Source organism: Haliotis rubra, unplaced genomic scaffold, assembly GCF_003918875.1.
Source record: "Haliotis rubra isolate DU_JTF1 unplaced genomic scaffold, ASM391887v1 Scf414, whole genome shotgun sequence".
Classification (NCBI taxonomy): Eukaryota; Metazoa; Mollusca; class Gastropoda; order Lepetellida; family Haliotidae; genus Haliotis; species Haliotis rubra.
In genome coordinates this window covers 659,932-677,569 of record NW_025767096.1, presented here as the reverse complement: position 1 = coordinate 677,569, position 17,638 = coordinate 659,932, and the positions used below count along the sequence as shown (strand labels likewise).

Genomic DNA, 17,638 nt, shown 5'->3' with positions numbered 1-17,638 from the left:
GCATTTTGCTTTAGATAATGTCAGTGAGGGAAGTTTTAAGCCGCTTTTTGCAATATTCCAGCAATATCACAGCAATGAAATGGGCCATTATCCCTATGTGTGGAATCAAATACGGGTCTTTGGCGTGATAAGCAAACCACTCTTTTATAAGACATGTGACATCTGGTGAAATGTATAAAAAAACAATCACACTGAAATGAAATTCTGTATGAAATTTTGAATTTTAAAATACATGAGTGCAAAAGGAGACAAAATGAAACAAATTAAAATACATAGAAACTGAATAAAATACACAAAAATAAGGAAAAGACACAAGTGGGAGACGAGCGTCTCAGATAGAGAACATTGTAAGACAATGAGGAAGAGAATGGTCAGTCTGACTGAATAAATGTTTCATGGCACACTCAGCAATATTCTAGCCATGTGAAAAAATAAAGATGCAGGTCTGAGCTATCGGGTACGATGACAACTAGTCGACCTAGTCGACCAAGTGACCGAGACCACCAGTTGAAATTAGTCATCTTTTTACAGCCAGCATGGTTGCCTCTTTCAATAAGTGATAAGAGTGCTGGTGACAATTTGTAGCTGCCGGCAAACAATCAAAGCAAGATTGAAGACAGATGAAAATTGATACCCATGTAAGATATATAACGTTGAATGATGATTCATGATGTTGTTTAACTTACTTAAATCGCCTTCAGGAAATTCTTCTATTTCTTTTTCAGGCATCCCAAGAACTTGACGGACTAACATGGATTGCCCAACAATACTGTCCACGGCCTCGATCAGATACTCGTACCTGTCACAAAAACAAATAACACACTTAATGAAGACATTATACTTAGTATCATGGGAAGAATACAATCAGAAAAGATTGTCATGAGAAATTGGGAAGAGCAATGTGGTTAAGGGGAGGTAACTCACTTTCTAATTTTCATATATATTAATATCAATATTTTTTAGGTTTAATCTCCCAGGTTTGACTTTCCTTTTGGGCATTTGTTTCTTTATAAATATCCAAATCTTGCATCTATGTCATGATATATTCTCCCCTCCACACCACACACATACTTTACGAAGCACAATTCTACATCTGTTACTTGTATATGATGTCAGATTGATGAGAGAAACATATCAATACATTTACACTTAACCATTTGACTGCTAAACTCAAATTCCTTTGCAAAAGCTTGTTTTGTTGGTTGTTTAACGTCACACTCAGCAATATTCCAGCTGTATGACTTCGATCTGTAAATAATCAAGTCTGGACCAGACAATCCAGTGATTATCATTATGAGCAACAATCCATGGAATGCATAAAATGACTTACATCCAAGTCTGGTGTCTGACCACCTCATCCATTTAATCACCTCTTATGACAAGCATGGGTTGCTTAGGTCCTACATTCTCAATGCAAATGATATAGGTTAGAATTGGTCTTCAGAATTGGTGATCAGGTGGTCAGGCTCGCTGACCTGGTTGATGTACGTCATTGTATCCCAATTGCGTAGATTGATGATCAAGATGTAAATCACTGGATTTTCTGATCCAAACTGCTGTCATATAGCTGGAATATTCCGGGATGGATACAGCTTTTTAGAAGGGGGGGCACTATAGAGAAAGGGAAGGTGCACACTTCATTTTCATGAGCGTTTGTTTCAATGGTCATTTAATAAAATAACAGGACAAAGGGGGTGCACACCTGCAAACACAACACACACACACACACACACCACCCACACACACACTCTCTTTCTGGATTTGCACACATGGTATTGCTGGGAGCACCACACATTTACCTTGAGTCTTGTATTTGAGGGTCCCTAGGACCAGAGACCATATAATATTATGGTCTCTGCTAGGACTCATACTCTTAATTTTCAGGGGTCTTGGACTACAAAATGGGGGTCCCGGACACTTAAATATTATTATTAATACTGTTATTGTATTGTCCATCATGATCATCACATTATTGCTACAGTAATTGAAGTGCAAATTGTACAATAATCCAGCTACTAGCAAACTCTTTGATAACTTATTGATACTTGATTGGAATTTAAACAAAAAGTATTTGGACTTTTTCTATGTCCCTGTCGATGCGCTAATAAATTTTGTTGCACCCATTGTCAATATTTATGTGTATAGGATGCAGGACTTCAAATCCTGTAAATCCCTGGAGCGGCGTTAAACAACAAACCACATACAGGTAGAAGCACATCTAGTCTCCTGATGACAGTCCCTGTTTATTACTCACCCTATCTTGTACAGCTGCTGTTGTATTGGGTGGTTGGGGGTGTACGACATCTTCCCCACAGCTTCGTTGATACGATGCAAGTACGGCTCTTTGTTCTCGTCATCTTCATCCAGGTCCATCACCAGCTGCAGGACCAGTGACAGTAAACAGTTCTAACACGTCATGGCTCAATCATTTTACGCCAAGTTCTTTAACATCAGATCTTAACCCTTGCTATCGCTGCACAAACATCTGAGGTCATGTCATTACAGGTCATGTCAGCGTGACCTTTTGCAAACTTTGACTGACCAATGAAAGGACAACAAATCAGAAACCATCTTTACTGCACTACTTTGAAAATTAAATTCTATTCTGGTTTGAGAAATGTTTGAGGTCCTGCACCAGAGGACACGGATTTGACTCTCATGATAACTTGCAAGTTAGACTCACGTCTTTGAGGTCCGGCACCAGAGGGCACGGATTTGACTCTCATGATAACTTGCAAGTTAGACTCACGTCTTTGAGGTCCGGCACCAGAGGGCACGGATTTGACTCTCATGATAACTTGCAAATGTTAGACTCACGTCTTTGAGGTCCAGCACCAGAGGGCACGGATTTGACTCTCATGATAACTTGCAAGTTAGACTCACGTCTTTGAGGTCCAGCACCAGAGGGCACGGATTTTACTCTCATGATAACTTGCAAGTTAGACTCACGTCTTTGAGGTCCGGCACCAGAGGGCACGGATTTGACTCTCACAATAACTTGCAAGTGAGACTCACGTCTTTGAGGTCCGCACCAGAGGGCACGGATTTGACTCTCACGATAACTTGCAAGTGAGACTCACGTCTTTGAGGTCCGGCACCAGAGGGCACGGATTTGACTCTCACGATAACTTGCAAGTGACACTCACGTCTTTGAGGTCCGGCACCAGAGGGCACGGATTTGACTCTCATGATAACTTGCAAGTTAGACTCACGTCTTTGAGGTCCTGCACACAGAGGTCCCAGAACTTGCCCACTCTCTCCTCCTCTGGGAACAGCTGCAGGTACATCTGCTTCAGCTCCACCACCGTCTCATGGTTGTAGTGCATCTGCAACACGGGGAGGAGGTCACACGACTACTACAACACTGAACAGGGAGACTGTCACCCGAGTCAACACGACTACTACAACACTGAACGTGGAGACTGTCACCCGAGTCAACACAACCACTACAACACTGAACGTGGAGACTGTCACCCGAGTCAACACGACTACTACAACACTGAACGTGGAGACTGTCACCCGAGTCAACACAACCACTACAACACTGAACGTTGAGACTGTCACCCAATGTCCTTTTGACATCAAAAGAAATGGGTGTGAAATTTTATTTATCATCCAAAATCATTCTTCCAACTTATAACCTGTGTATACAAGTACAGTTAACCAGCATGAGATGTAATTTGATATAATTTGATTGTGATGTCATGGTAACTGATGATGTCACAATGGGTTGCACAGTAATTCACTGAAGCAATATCTCCTGTGAGATACCCCTTGATCTCACCCAAGCATATTTACTGTGGAAGCAATTTGGATGATAAACATGTTTACAAGATTGAACATGTCACTTTTATCCCATAATACGTTGGGTATTACCAAAATTTTTGTATTGCGATATATTGTGAAAGTGCAGAGCTCCAGATAAGATTTAGCTCATGTGGGTACTGTACCAACTGTATTTTTTTGGAGTGGGTATTATGAATGTTGAGTGGGTATTTCATTTTCCGTTACCCACTGGATTCAAATATGTGCGTACTTCAGTCATTTTACTCACTTAAGTATTATGTCATTGAGTAAGTTTACTAAGCAGGTATGTTCTGCCTCATGTCATACCTAATCAAAACCAACTTAAATATAATGGAAATGATTTCATAAAAATCACTCATCCTATACTGACAGTACAACACTAGTCCTATACTAACAGTACAACTTGATAGCAATCGATGTCTTTTTCATTACGCAAGCTATTTTTATAAATATATTCCGTACGCATTTGTTTTAAACTTTTTTGTATCTAACATTTTAAATGCGTAATTGGTACGCAACAATTATTTTTCAATGCGTAATTGGAAATTTTCTATGCGTATTTTACCCAGATACGCAGCTTATCTGGGCCTCTGAAAGTGTAACACATGGTTTAAGGTAATGAAATGTTTCCTTTCTTTTGAAACAATGCCACTGGCCACTGTCAGGACTCAGTTGTGATTGTGCAAGAGATTGAATTGCAATTGAAAATGTTTCCAAATTGAAGACTTTGCCCTAAAGTTTGGAACTGGAGAAAAAGCGTCTGCAGCGGTGTCCGCCGTTTTCGTACGAGTGCCTGTACCAAGCTATTCTTATATTTATATGGTTTAGAAGTCGTGCAAATGCAATAATACGACCAATAAACATTCTCAAAACTGTCAATGTATAATAATATAAAGGAAATACAAATGTTATTAGAATTTTTGACTACATCAGGAAAATTACCGATCATGGTCGCGGAAAATTGCCGATCATATCGGGTGAACCGGTTCATGAAAAGTGTACTGCAATATATCGTATTGTGAAGTTCGAATTGCAATATACCGGTTAACTGGTATTATCGTCCACCCCTAATAATACGCATATGTAATATTATTGTGAATCTCAATGCTGATTTTTAAGTTAAGACTCCAAAAGCCAGTAAATCTTGGTCTTGCAAGCTCTGCTAATAGTTGTTCATAAAACAAAAGTAAACTCTACTGAAAATGATGCCTAGAAACACGTTCCGTCTAGTACTAGTAGTAGACATTTACTAATTACTAATTACAGAACTGAGCTTTCAAATTAAACAACCATACACATCTGTTATCTGATGTATTTCTATTGCTGTGACACATGTAATAATACAGATGATGTCGGAATGGGTAAACTAGCACCTACCCCCTGGTTGTGTCTCCTGAAGATCTCCTCCTCCGTGATGTAGGCGTCGACGGGCGACTGTGGACGGTCGGGCATCCTGATGGCATCTATCAGCTCGTCCAGGATCTGCGTGACCACCTGGTTAGCCTGCTTCGCCTGCAGATCTTGCTGGAAACACCATGACAACGCTGGATGAGTGAGTGAATGAGTGAGTGAGCGAGTTTAGTTTTACGCTGCACTCAGCAATAGTCCAGCTATATGATGGTGGTCTGTAAATAATTGAGTCTGGACCAGACAATTCAGTGATCAACAGCATGAGCATCAATCTGTGCAATTGGGAACCGATGACATGTGTCAGCCAAGTCAGCGAGCCTGACCACCCGATCCCGTTAGTCGCCTCTTACGACAAGCATGGGTTACTGAAGATCAATACTAACCCTGATCTTCACGGGTCCAGCTCTGGATGAAAATATGCTCAAGACATGTAATAAGTTCCTGAGGTGGGTTCTCATTAATGACTGACTCAACCCTTTGTTTTCATTTTAGAAAATGTCTGAATATTTAAGGTGTCGACCTGAACTTTTTCATACAGTGATACTCATTGTTTTGTTTTTTTGTAATTAATATTTCATTTCTGAGTCCCTGTTATAAACAATACCAGACACCCAGGGTAGTGCTTGGCCCAAGTCATATAGGAGGTGAGGTGAAATTGGGTTTAACGTCGTGCTTGAGAATATTTCGCTCATATGACGACGTGCATGCGTGTGTATGTGTATGTGTGGCTGCTTGTACTAGCCCAGACTGAAGCTGGTTTTATAGTGCTAGCCCACTGAGATACCATGCCGCAGTGAAGCATGAATACCCCACTCAGACACATTATACTGACTCCGAGCCGACCAGTCCTTGTTGTACCCATTAATGCCGAGCGCCAGGCAGGGACCAACAAGTACCATATTTTAAAGTCTTTTGGTATGACGCGGTTGGGGATCGAACCCGCGACCTTCCGCTCTCCGGGCGGACAGCTCTAACCACTACACCACGGAGGCGGTCCCAAATCATATAAGAGCAGATAGTCATCTTTAAAAGAAACAAGCAAGATTATACCTGTTGAAAAGGAAATTGTTATACATATTAATTATGTCACTGAAGTTCATATTAAAGATATGATGATGTGTCCTCCGATATTTTTCCAAGATTTGACACTCACATAGACACTCATTCACACTCCGATTCACTCACATTCTGCACTAAACCATAAAAAGGTTTAACATAGACACCTCTAAACATAAATTCAAGGAATCAAGACTCTCACCTCCAGTTCTTGTCTCTGTTTCTGGTAGATGTCCTCCTGCAGTGCCACCCCTCTCAGGGACACGATGAGGTCGGCACCGCCACAGACGACGGGGCGAGTCTCAAACTTCCACTGTTCCGTGAAGACTCCAGCGTTGGGAGACTTGAAGACAAACGGGAACTTCATCGTCTCTCCAGGCAGAATTACACCTGAAAAAGCATACACAGTAAAAACAGCATGCTTAGTGACAGTATATACTATACGTTTGTATAGACTGGAGATGTTGATACTTTAATATGCTAGCATGAACATCATGTCTCAGATTAGTTTAATGCAAACAAACAATATTAAAGAAATATTAAAAAAACAAACATTTTGAAACTGAAATGACTAGAATATTTACAGAGGTTTTTACACATCTGGAACATATCAGGAATGAGGAAAAACAAATCTATCTCAGATTTTGAATAATAATTTGTAAATTCATATGACAACAGGTCTTGCTTCAAGTCTGTGACAACACTTGCATCATAAGGATGGGAAAGCCGCATTAACTCGGTGCGCCTAGTGGCAAGAAGAGTTGTATGATCCCCAGGGAGCTGAGATTGATAATAAGATGTGCCTTTGAGCATCCAGTGATTGAGGGAAAAAATACCAGCACTCCACTAGGCGAGGATATGATATAAATATCCAATAGTAAAAATAATAAAAAGATAATAATGTCCTTATTTTCCTACCCAAGCCTTAAAAGTGAGCGACTGTTGTTTTATGCAGTTGTCATCAATATTACTGTTATAACATGGCAGCCTTATTATTATCCCCATTGACCTGGAACTACACCAGATTGTATGTTTAGACTCCATCCCACAGATCTGACTGTGTGTATGTGTGTGTCACTGACCGCTGCTGTTGTTGAAGTAGAACCTCTGGACAGTGGCCTGTACCAACTCAAACGGATTGTCCTTGGGGAGTTGCTGAAACAGACACAGATGAGGTGAGGTCAGGTGAGTGGGGGTGAGATGAGGTGAGCTGGGTGTGGATGGTGAGGTGTGGTGAGGTGTGTGTGGTGAGGTGTGTGGGGAGAGATGAGGTGAGCTGGGGTGAAGTGAGTCCGGATGGTGGGGTGAGGTGTGTGTGGGGTGAGAAAAGGTGATGTTGGTTAAGATGATTTCAGAAGGTGAGGTGAGGTTGGGTGAGGTGAGGTGATGTGAGTCTGGACGGTGGGGTGAGATGAGGTGAGGTTGGGTAAGATGAGATCAGATGGTGAGGTGAAGTTGGGTGAGGTGAGATTGGGTGAGGTGAGTCTGGATGGTGTGGTGAGGTGAGATGGGGGAAGTGAGGTAAGATTGGGTGGTTGAGTGTGGTGTGTGTGTGTGATGAGGTTTAGTCAGGTGTAGTGTGGTGAGATGGGGTGAGTTGAGGTGAGGTGAGGTGGTTTGGGTGTGGGGTAAGGTGTAGTGTCGTGTGGTGGTGTGGTGATGATGAGGTGGTATGGTGTGGTGGGGTGGGGTGAGGTGAGGTGAGGTGAAATAGGGTTTAACAAAGTTTCAAAGATCAGCACATTTACAGCAACAACTGCGTTTCTGTCTTTCACTGCTTGTACTTGTTCAGACATATAGTGGTAACAGAATATCAGTTCCTCGTGAACTAATGGTGAAATATTCTTGCCAAGAACTTACAAAATGAATTCCATTAGGACAGATATACTGTAATTCATCTCATCCCACAGGTTACTCTCAAAACATTCTACCTTCCAGTCATAGTAGACAGATGTGGTCCCATCATTTACGATCTCCAGGTAGGAAGTGATGCGCTCGCCCGTGTATGACTCGAACGAGATCCGGGCCTGGATACCAGGCTGCCCGATGAAGCCATGACTGTCCCCTGTCCAGCGGGCCGGCTGACCAGCGATCTGCAAGGATGGTCCGAACACCGGTTCTGGGTAGACATCCGGATGGTCCTTGAGTGGGTCTCTGGAGGAATAACACATGAATCTTGTTGAGAACGGCAATCAGGGAAGGAATATATATGAGTTATATCCTGGAAGCTTGTAATTACCTGTAATTGAGTTGGCACAAAAATTAGCATTTTATACCTCTGATTATGTTTGAAACTTTCATCACGAAATAAAATCTCAAAAGAATGTTTGCTTTGTAACAAGCACGCTTATGACCAGTAAAATTATTAGGTTGATCTACTTGATGTTGAAACCTATGTAGTTGGGACACAGTTCACACGATCCTAGTCTTGGGACACATACCATGCTGTCATTATAAACTTTGCAAACTATGTCTATCATTTGAAACAATATCTCTCAACCATTTACTGACCATGGAACTCATGTTATATCTGTAATTACACTTTCTTAGTAAAGTACAGATTCCAACCCACACTCCCAGAGTCAGGAACCTAATCGCCAGCACACAAATTTTGCCATCTAAAACACACAGTCACCGTTACTTAAAATCTGTACTTTACTGAGAAAGTGTAAATGTCATTGTGTATTCATTCACTGACCACAAGTTCCTGGCCCCGATTTCTCGAGAAAAAAGAAAAGTTTTTATTCAAAATTTCAAACTGAGTTTGACAATTTGAAACAGCTGAACTTTTAACTCAACTGCATTTTTAAAATAAGAAAGCCCAAACAACTTAAGTAATCTATCCACCAAAAAATCTATCCAACCAAATTGTCTACTGTGTTTGAGTTTAATATCGATTTCAGTTCATTCTGGGAACATGCATTTTCCTGCGCTTTCTCGAATTTGAGTAAAAACTCTAACTTAAGTCAAAACTCAGACTTAAGTTTGTTTCGAAAATCAGGACCTGATCAGATTTTGTTTATATACGGTCATGGAAAAATGTTAACGTTGTTCTGAGCCAGATGATAAACACCCTTACTGTGTGAGGGCTGCTGCTGGTGTTGTTGACGTGTCACAATTGGCTCCACATATGGCCGTCGGCAGTGGATTCCAGCAGCCCGAAGACGACGCCTAATCGTATCGCTGGACACTGCTCCCCTTGACCCTAGAACTAAGGCTGCTGTTTCTGCTTGAGTGGGTTCTTTAGATGAGTGACCCGGATGAACCGATCTAGTGTATGAGTTGTCACTCATTGCCGTCCGGTACGGGGATGATCAGCAGCAACCCCGGTTTGCTGATGACGTTGAGCAAGTCGTGTAATGTGGTAAGATGACAGCCCAATTGCCTAGCGGTTGCAAAACTACCTCCGTGCAACTTTCCAATGGCCATTCCTCTCTGCTCAGTCGTTAGTCTAGGCATCGTTTGTGTGGCGTGTATTCCTCCTAGCGTCAATACTGAACTGTTTTTTGACACAAGCCTATATAAAGAATACCTCTGAGTGAAATGCATGCTTTCCATCCAGAACCGTCGACGCACATGCTTAAATTATGGTTTTGCAACACTGTTGGTGTGTTTGTGCGAATGGTTCGTATGGACGTCAAATTGCATGACATCATCTCATCTGGGATCATTACGTCACTTTACCATGAAAGTTCCATAAACATGAACGCTTACCTTTCATGAAATTTCATTTTTTCGAAACTTGTGTTTCTTTGGCTGTTCAGTAAATTACCAACCCTCTGCATCCTCCAATCCCCCTACTGATTACTACTACTGGGGTGTGGTCTACTCACTGTATTCCCTCGTCCCCATCCTCGAGACCCAGGTAGCGGTCCTCCGACTCAGCTCTCTCCGTGAGCCCAGAGTCCGACTCTATCTCCGCCCTGCCCCTGAAGGGGTTGTTTGTGCCGATCACCTCCAAGTGGTTAAAATCCTGGAAGAAGATATGTGACCATTGTATGATACATGCCAATTACATACTACCCAACTAATCTTCTTGAAGGCTGAATCAAAAGCAGCAAGACTGAAAGAAGTTTAATGTAGGCCTTGCAGTGTCATACAGGCTAAACAATTATCTGACAATGTATCAAGCTGACAAGGTAAGGATGTCACCTGTGGGATGACTCCATGCCTTGCTACACAGATATGACTACCTTTTGATAATGTAGGAATTACAAGTGTGTGACATTACCAAAAGACTACAGAACCTACTCAACATTTTACAGACTGATGTGAGGTGAAATTGGGTTTAACGTCGCGCTGGAGAATATTTTGCTCATATGACGCGTGCTTGCGTGTGTATGTGTAGGTGCGGCTGCTTGTACTAGCCCAGACTGAAGCTGGTTTTATAGTGCTAGCCCACTGAGATACCATGCCGCAGTGAAGCATGAATACCCCACTCAGACATATTATACTGACTCCGAGCCGACCAGTCCTTGTTGTACCCATTAATGCCGAGCACCAGGCAAGGACCAACAAGTACCATATTTTAACGTCTTTTGGTATGATGCGGTCGGGGATCGAACCCGCGACCTTCCGCTCTCCGGGTGGACGCTCTAACCACTACACCACGGAGGCGGTACAGACTGATGTCTTTTAGAAGCATTTAGAAGTTGTATACAGATGTCCAAGATATTTTTTATGGATAAAATAAATTAATTTGGATTAAACTGAGGGAAATAAAAAAGAAGTTTAATCTATAAAAAATATCTTGGACCACCTACAGATTATCTGCCTCATTTTAATAAGCGTTGAAACAAACTTGGATCACACAAAAAATTTAGTCGCTCGGGATGTCGGAAAATCTGTGATTATTCTTCAGGTTACCATACTAACAGTTGCAAGACAGATCATATTGTCAAGACAGATCATATTGTCAAGACAGATCATATTGTCAAGACAGATCATATTGTCAAGACAGATCATATTGTCAAGACAGATCATATTGTCAATCATGTTGCCAAGACAGATCTTATTGTCAAGACAGATCATATTGTCAAGACAGATCATATTGTCAAGACAGATCAAGACAGTTGTTGTCAAGACAGATCATCAAGACAGATCATATTGTCAAGACAGATCATATTGTCAAGACAGATTGTCAAGACAGATCGTATTGTCAAGACAGATCATATTGTCAAGACAGATCATATTGTCAAGACAGATCATATTGTCAAGACAGATCATATTGTCAAGACAGATCATATTGTCAAGACAGATCATATTGTCAAGACAGATCATATTGTCAAGACAGATCATATTGTCAAGACAGATCATATTGTCAAGACAGATCATATTGTCAAGACAGATCATATTGTCAAGACAGATCATATTGACATTTCAGATAGCATTGAGCGAGAACAGTGCTTGTAAAGTGTGAACAGCGTTTACAGGATTTTGAAAGTGAACATTCTACTCCAATCTAGTGACACCTGTAACCCACATTATCATGTAATGGAGGGTGTTATCGGTGCAATAAAGCAATCTGATAAACTTGGTATCCAAATCTGATAACTATGCAAATTACGTCAATCCAGGAACTACTTTCACAAAACTCCATACACGCCATGCGAATCCTTAAACGTTAACATTTCATTGATGACATCGTCGTGAGTTTACATTGCGTGGACCAGTTTGTAAACAAAGATGGCTGCCCCCATTCTCAAAATTGGTGATTCTGCAAAAATTGATGACAGAGATTCTGGAGTCGTTACTGCAGTAACTGACTTTGGAAAACATGAAATGGAGAACTTCGTTCATATTGAAGGTACGGATTATGAGGCACGACTGAGAGGCAGTCGTCGAAGAAAGGTACCAACCAAGGATTTCGATCTATCGATCACAATACAGACGACGAATCAATTCCATCAGGTATCCGAAACTGATATTGATGAGGTGATTACCCGCAATGAAAATAGAAACACTGCCAGGAAAACCCGATTTTCTTGTTCTTTTTAGACAGAAAGATCTTATTTTAAGCATCAGTTATGTTTGCACTGTGACTAGTCACAACCATATGCCGCCGTCATGAATGACCTTCACCTTGGTGTATCGCTAAGTATTCTTAAGCAAATGCTCGATTCTCTTCATATAAATACACATACAATTTGCCTCTTTCTTTAGAGTAATTTTGATAATGAGATTACAATTTTTATTCCTAATATATGATATTAATGATACGGAAACACACTCGGTTAATAATCTCTATGTAAGAAATTAGTGAAAAGCAACATGTCTCTCAGGGGCGGATCCAGGATTTCGGAGAAAGGGGGTGCACATAAATCATGAAGTCCAAAGGTTACGGGTAGAGGGAGGGTGCGCACCCCGCCTCTGGATCCGCCCCTGTCTGTTCAGTACAGGAAGTGAACTCACAGGTTGATGAGGATCGAGTTCGTCAATGACGGACTGTAGCTGCTTCTTCCGCTTCTCGTAGAAGGGGGCTTTGTGCCAGGGGTAGAACACAGGGACGGTGTAGCTGGGGCTCCAGGGGCAGCCTGTAACACATGGAGGAGGGAAAGGGGAAGTTTTAAAATATAATTTTACATGTCACACAAGTTGTGTGCCCTTGATGACCTTGATGACATTATCTTATCAACTGATTCATGGTTGGACCAGTTTGCAAATACTCCACCAATGAATGTGCAGAGTTGCCTCCCTTAACTACAAGGATCTGCTGGTCTTTACAAAAAACGAAGATTCACCATGGTCATCCTAAATGCGTCCTTCCCTCCTTTTTAACCCGCGTCACTCTGCACATTCCTCCCATACGCCATGTCATGAGTGCTGCTGGTCATTAGGCCTGAGGCCAGTAAAATTTCAAAAGGGCTGGCATTATAAAAACGGGACTGTCCTTCAGACCTGTTAATATTTTAGTAGAATAGTATAAGTTTTCTTCATACCAAATGACGCAAAACAAGAAATATTCTGGCAAGGCTTAAGGAGTCTTCTCCATCCCCACTTTACCTTTTTCCTTCCGAATGGTCTGAGGAAGTCCCACATGCTCCACGGGTACTGGGTAACCTTTCTCTGTCTGGGTCAAGGCCATACTGAAGACAAATACCAGGTTTGATGTAAAATCAGGAATATCAATGAAATGAAGCTCAGTAACATGTACCGTGAAGACTCTTTGAATATATTCCACACAGCAGGAACAAGTTTATATAAATCTGTCATTGAATGTTACCCTACACTAACACTGTTTGGCTTAGCACAAGAGTAAATGGGTCTTGGTCTTAACAGAAGGTTAAGAAGCAAATTTATAGGAAGTCCCTCCAATACCTCTTCAGTCAGTAACTTTGGCATGTTGTCTGAAATTTTGTATCATCTGTTACGCTCAGATACCAATAGTTCATGTGACGATGAGTCACAATGGACTGGAAATGATGCCTACAGATATTTTCATGTCAGGAGACTTAGCAGGGCTCGATTTAAGAGATGTTAACCCACTTGCACCAGGTGCAACCTAAGATAAGAACCTAGTTGCACCAGTGAAATTCCAGTTGCACTGTTTCTATTGCAATATGTAACATCAGAAATATGTTATTGAATTATTTAGATGTTTTATTCAGAAGTTTACCAACTCAAAAATTGACTTGTACCTGGTGCAAGTTAGACTAATAAAACTAGGTTGCACTTTGTAATATTGGGTTGCACCAGTGCAAGTAACAAAGCACTAAATCGAGCCCTGTTTAGTCCACAAAAAAAATTTGAAGGATAGACTAACATGTACTATCTGAAATTAACATATGTTACTGAAAAAACACCCCCGAATAGCTCCTCACTTAAGTAGATCCTCTAGGCCAAAAGGGCTGATATGTCAGATTTGGTCCCAGTGATGCTGATTATGATAAGAAGTGAAATAAGGTTCAATTCGTGGATTGTATAGCAGGTGAACTCACTGTATTCCAACCGTTTCATCACCGAACCTCTCCTGCTGCTTCCAGTACTCACTGCCCACTCGGTCTGCAATAAAATCTTCAGTGATTTACTGTGCAACACATTGTGACATCATTAGTTACCCCAGACTCGATTATTTATAGACCGCCGCCATATAGCTGGAATACTGCTGAGTGTGGCGTAAAACTAAACTCACTCATCATCATCATCATCATCATCATCATCATCATCGGCTCATTCCACAAAAGGGGCGCTGGGGTAGCCTGGTGGTAAAGCGTTCGCTCATCATGCCGAAGACCCGGGTTCGATTCCCCACGTGGGTACAATGTGTGAAGCCCATTTGTGGTGTCCCCTGCCGTGATATTGCTGGAATATTGCCCAAAGCGGCCTAAAACCCAACTCTCACTCACTCACTCATTCCACAAAGCCATCTCAGCATTCCGACTGTTGTAAGTCAGTGTTGAAGTGCTGAAGCTCAGATCGTCTTTACAACATTAAAACAGCCTAGAGAAACAGACCCCGGTCAGGATGTGTAGCAGTGCTGCAAGTGCTTGGATCCCATGAGGTGGGGCGGTAGGGCCGCCTAATGGTTAAAGCATCTGCTCGTCATGCTGAAGACCCGGGTTCAATTCCTCTCATAGGTACACCCCATTTTGGTGTTCCAAACGTGATATTGCTGGAATGTTGCTAAAAGCGGCGTACAACTACATTCGCTTGCTCGCCCATGAGAAGGAAGACTTACATCCCTTGCCATAGTCCATGGCGGGTATGGTCCTGTCTATGATGTATCTCTGTTCCTGGATGAAGCGGAAGTTGTCTGCCTGGTTCATGGCCAGGTCTTCTGGAGACTTCTGCAGCAGCTCTGTAAACAACCTCACTGATATATCATGCACATATATCATATATCTAAGGAAAATATATCATGGCAGGGTTAACATGTCACAGTCCACTTGCACAAAGCTGTCTTAGTGCTACGACAGTTGTAACTCCCATACTTATCATAGGCTTACGATGGTCGTAGCACTGACATCGCTTTGTACAACGGGGCTGGTTTACAGAGTATAATGGAAAAATATTTTCATTTGTTGCCAGGGCCCGGCTGCACAAAACTATCTTAACCCTACGACAGTTGTAACTCCCATACTTAACATAGGCTTACGATGGTCGTAGCACTGAGACCGCTTTGTACAAGGGGGTTGGTTTACAGAGTATAATGGAAAAATATTTTCATTTGTTGCCAGGGCCCGGCTGCACAAAACTATCTTAACCCTACGACAGTTGTAACTCCCATACTTAACATAGGCTTACGATGGTATCGCACCATGAGACTACGCTTTGTACAAGACCGCTTTGGTTGGTTTACAGAGTATAATGGAAAAATATTTTCATTTGTTGCCAGGGCCCGGCTGCACAAAACTATCTTAACGCTACGACAGTTGTAACTCCCATACTTAACATAGGCCTACGATGGTCGTAGCACTGAGATCGCTTTGTACAATCGTGGCCCTGTTGTTTAGACAGATTTTAATGGAAAATATATTTATTTGTAGCCAAGGCCAAGACGATACAACAGTTGTAACTCCCATACTTTATCAAGACTTACGACAGTTGCACAGTAAGATCACTTCCTGAAAACAGAACCTGATCCAACTCCAGACATGCAACATCAGGTCCAGCAAAGTATATCCCCATGCATTGACTTTTATTCATTTTATTTCATATTATTTTTATTCGACTTATGACATATGTTAATTTTGGACCAGTATAGACTGTTATAGTTGAACTTCTTATCTGATGGTGATTTGCCGAGACACAGAATGGGGCAACTCACTTGAGATGTATCCCTGTTGCTTCTTCCTCTGCATCATCCTGAGGTGCCAGTTCCTCAGTGCATTGTTCTCGTCCGCCTGGGAGTGGATGTTGTCTTTCACCATCTTCTTCTTCCTCTCATACTTGAGTGTTGGAGCTGAGGGTTGGGTGTCAGCGTCACGTGGACTCGGGATATCCTGTCATCAGGAGAGTCAGAGGTCACAGAATTGGGGTTGATGTAATCATATCACTTTGGTCACTCACTCACTCACTCACTCATGCTGTCAGTTGTCTTGGTCAGATTTCAATATGACAGAGCAATTACATAAAGATCAGATCCACTACTCCAGTATGACGATATCAGTGCAAGTGAGTGAAGCATTCAAATAGTATATTTGATTTCTGTATCTCAGAACAAACTAAAACAGCTCGTTCCGGCTGTAGATGCTTAAGGGTGCGCAATTATCATGATGTGGATATTTCGATATATGGGCCAAAATGCTGTGCTTGTGTGGTTACTGTTCAATGCCGCACTCAGCAATATTTCAGCTATATGGCGGCAGTCTGTAAGTAATCAAGTCTGGACCAGACAATCCTGTGATCAACAGCATGAGCATTGATCTACGCCATTGGGATATGATGACATGTTGTCAACCAAGTCAGTGAGTCTGACCACAAGCATTATTTACTGAAGATCAGTTCCAACCCAGATTTTCACTGGTCCAAGGCTGTAGTGAATGCTAAGCTCAGATGTAAACTGTGTGAATTTGGTGTGATGCCACTTTTAGCAATATTCCAGCAAGATCACGACAGGGGACACCAGAAATGGGTTTCACACATAGTATCAATGGCTGTCCCTTTGTCTTTCTTTCACTTACAAGCTGCAACGAGTGAAAAACGAGTGAGAAAGGCAGATTTTGTAAGAATTGGTCTTCAGTAACCCATGCTTGTCGTAAGAGGCAACAAACGGAATCGGGTGGTCAGGCTGACTTGGTTGACATATGTCATCGTATCCCAATTGCGTAGATCGATTCTCAAGATGTTGATCACTGGATTGTTTGGTCCAAAATTATTTACAGACCATCGCCATATAGCTGGAATATTGCTAAGTGCAGCGTAAAACACCAATCAATCAATCATAAAACACAGACACTTACAATGAGGTCTCCCTTCTTGACAGCTTGCCTGTGGAAATCGTTGTAGCTTCCCAGAATGCTGTGCTTGATAACGCTGCCATCAGGGTTGTAACGAGGTCCAGCAAACCCTACAACACACAGAAAATGCCAGAATGTCCTCAAATTATACCAGGAGAAGCCTGAGAGTCTACTAGCCTTAATGTAGCAGGATGTGTGAGTGAGTGAGTGAATGAGTTTATTTTCATGCTACTTTTATCAATATTCCAGCAAATTCATGGCGGGAGACACCAGAAATGGGCTTCACACATTGTACCCATGTAGGGCATTGAACCTGGTCTTCAGCATGACGAGCAAACGCTTTAACCATGAGGATACCCCACCGCCCCCCGAAGGGTGTGGATTTATCCACAGATGACATCTTTACCCTGTAGGCTCATGGGCGTCTTTTTGTTATGTGGGCAAGATGTCCAACTTCAGATCGAAAG

At 41.9% G+C, this 17,638-nt stretch overlaps 1 protein-coding gene across 4 annotated transcripts in view; it reads right to left on the bottom strand.

The window, feature by feature from the left end:
• Positions 1–17,638, bottom strand: part of LOC124288292 (MYCBP-associated protein-like) — an 83,270-nt gene that overhangs the window by 25,372 nt on the left and 40,260 nt on the right. For all 4 annotated transcript variants that reach the window (XM_046724810.1, XM_046724808.1, XM_046724806.1 and 1 more), the window contains 14 exons: positions 17,175–17,281; positions 16,040–16,214; positions 14,951–15,070; positions 14,211–14,274; positions 13,276–13,358; positions 12,685–12,806; positions 10,107–10,246; positions 8,205–8,427; positions 7,356–7,428; positions 6,476–6,663; positions 5,185–5,331; positions 3,213–3,326; positions 2,255–2,379; positions 687–799 (listed from right to left, as the gene is read on the bottom strand). In XM_046724810.1, the coding sequence (XP_046580766.1) occupies positions 687–799; positions 2,255–2,379; positions 3,213–3,326; positions 5,185–5,331; positions 6,476–6,663; positions 7,356–7,428; positions 8,205–8,427; positions 10,107–10,246; positions 12,685–12,806; positions 13,276–13,358; positions 14,211–14,274; positions 14,951–15,070; positions 16,040–16,214; positions 17,175–17,281 (1,794 nt within the window). The remainder of the gene's footprint in view (positions 1–686; positions 800–2,254; positions 2,380–3,212; positions 3,327–5,184; positions 5,332–6,475; positions 6,664–7,355; positions 7,429–8,204; positions 8,428–10,106; positions 10,247–12,684; positions 12,807–13,275; positions 13,359–14,210; positions 14,275–14,950; positions 15,071–16,039; positions 16,215–17,174; positions 17,282–17,638) is intronic.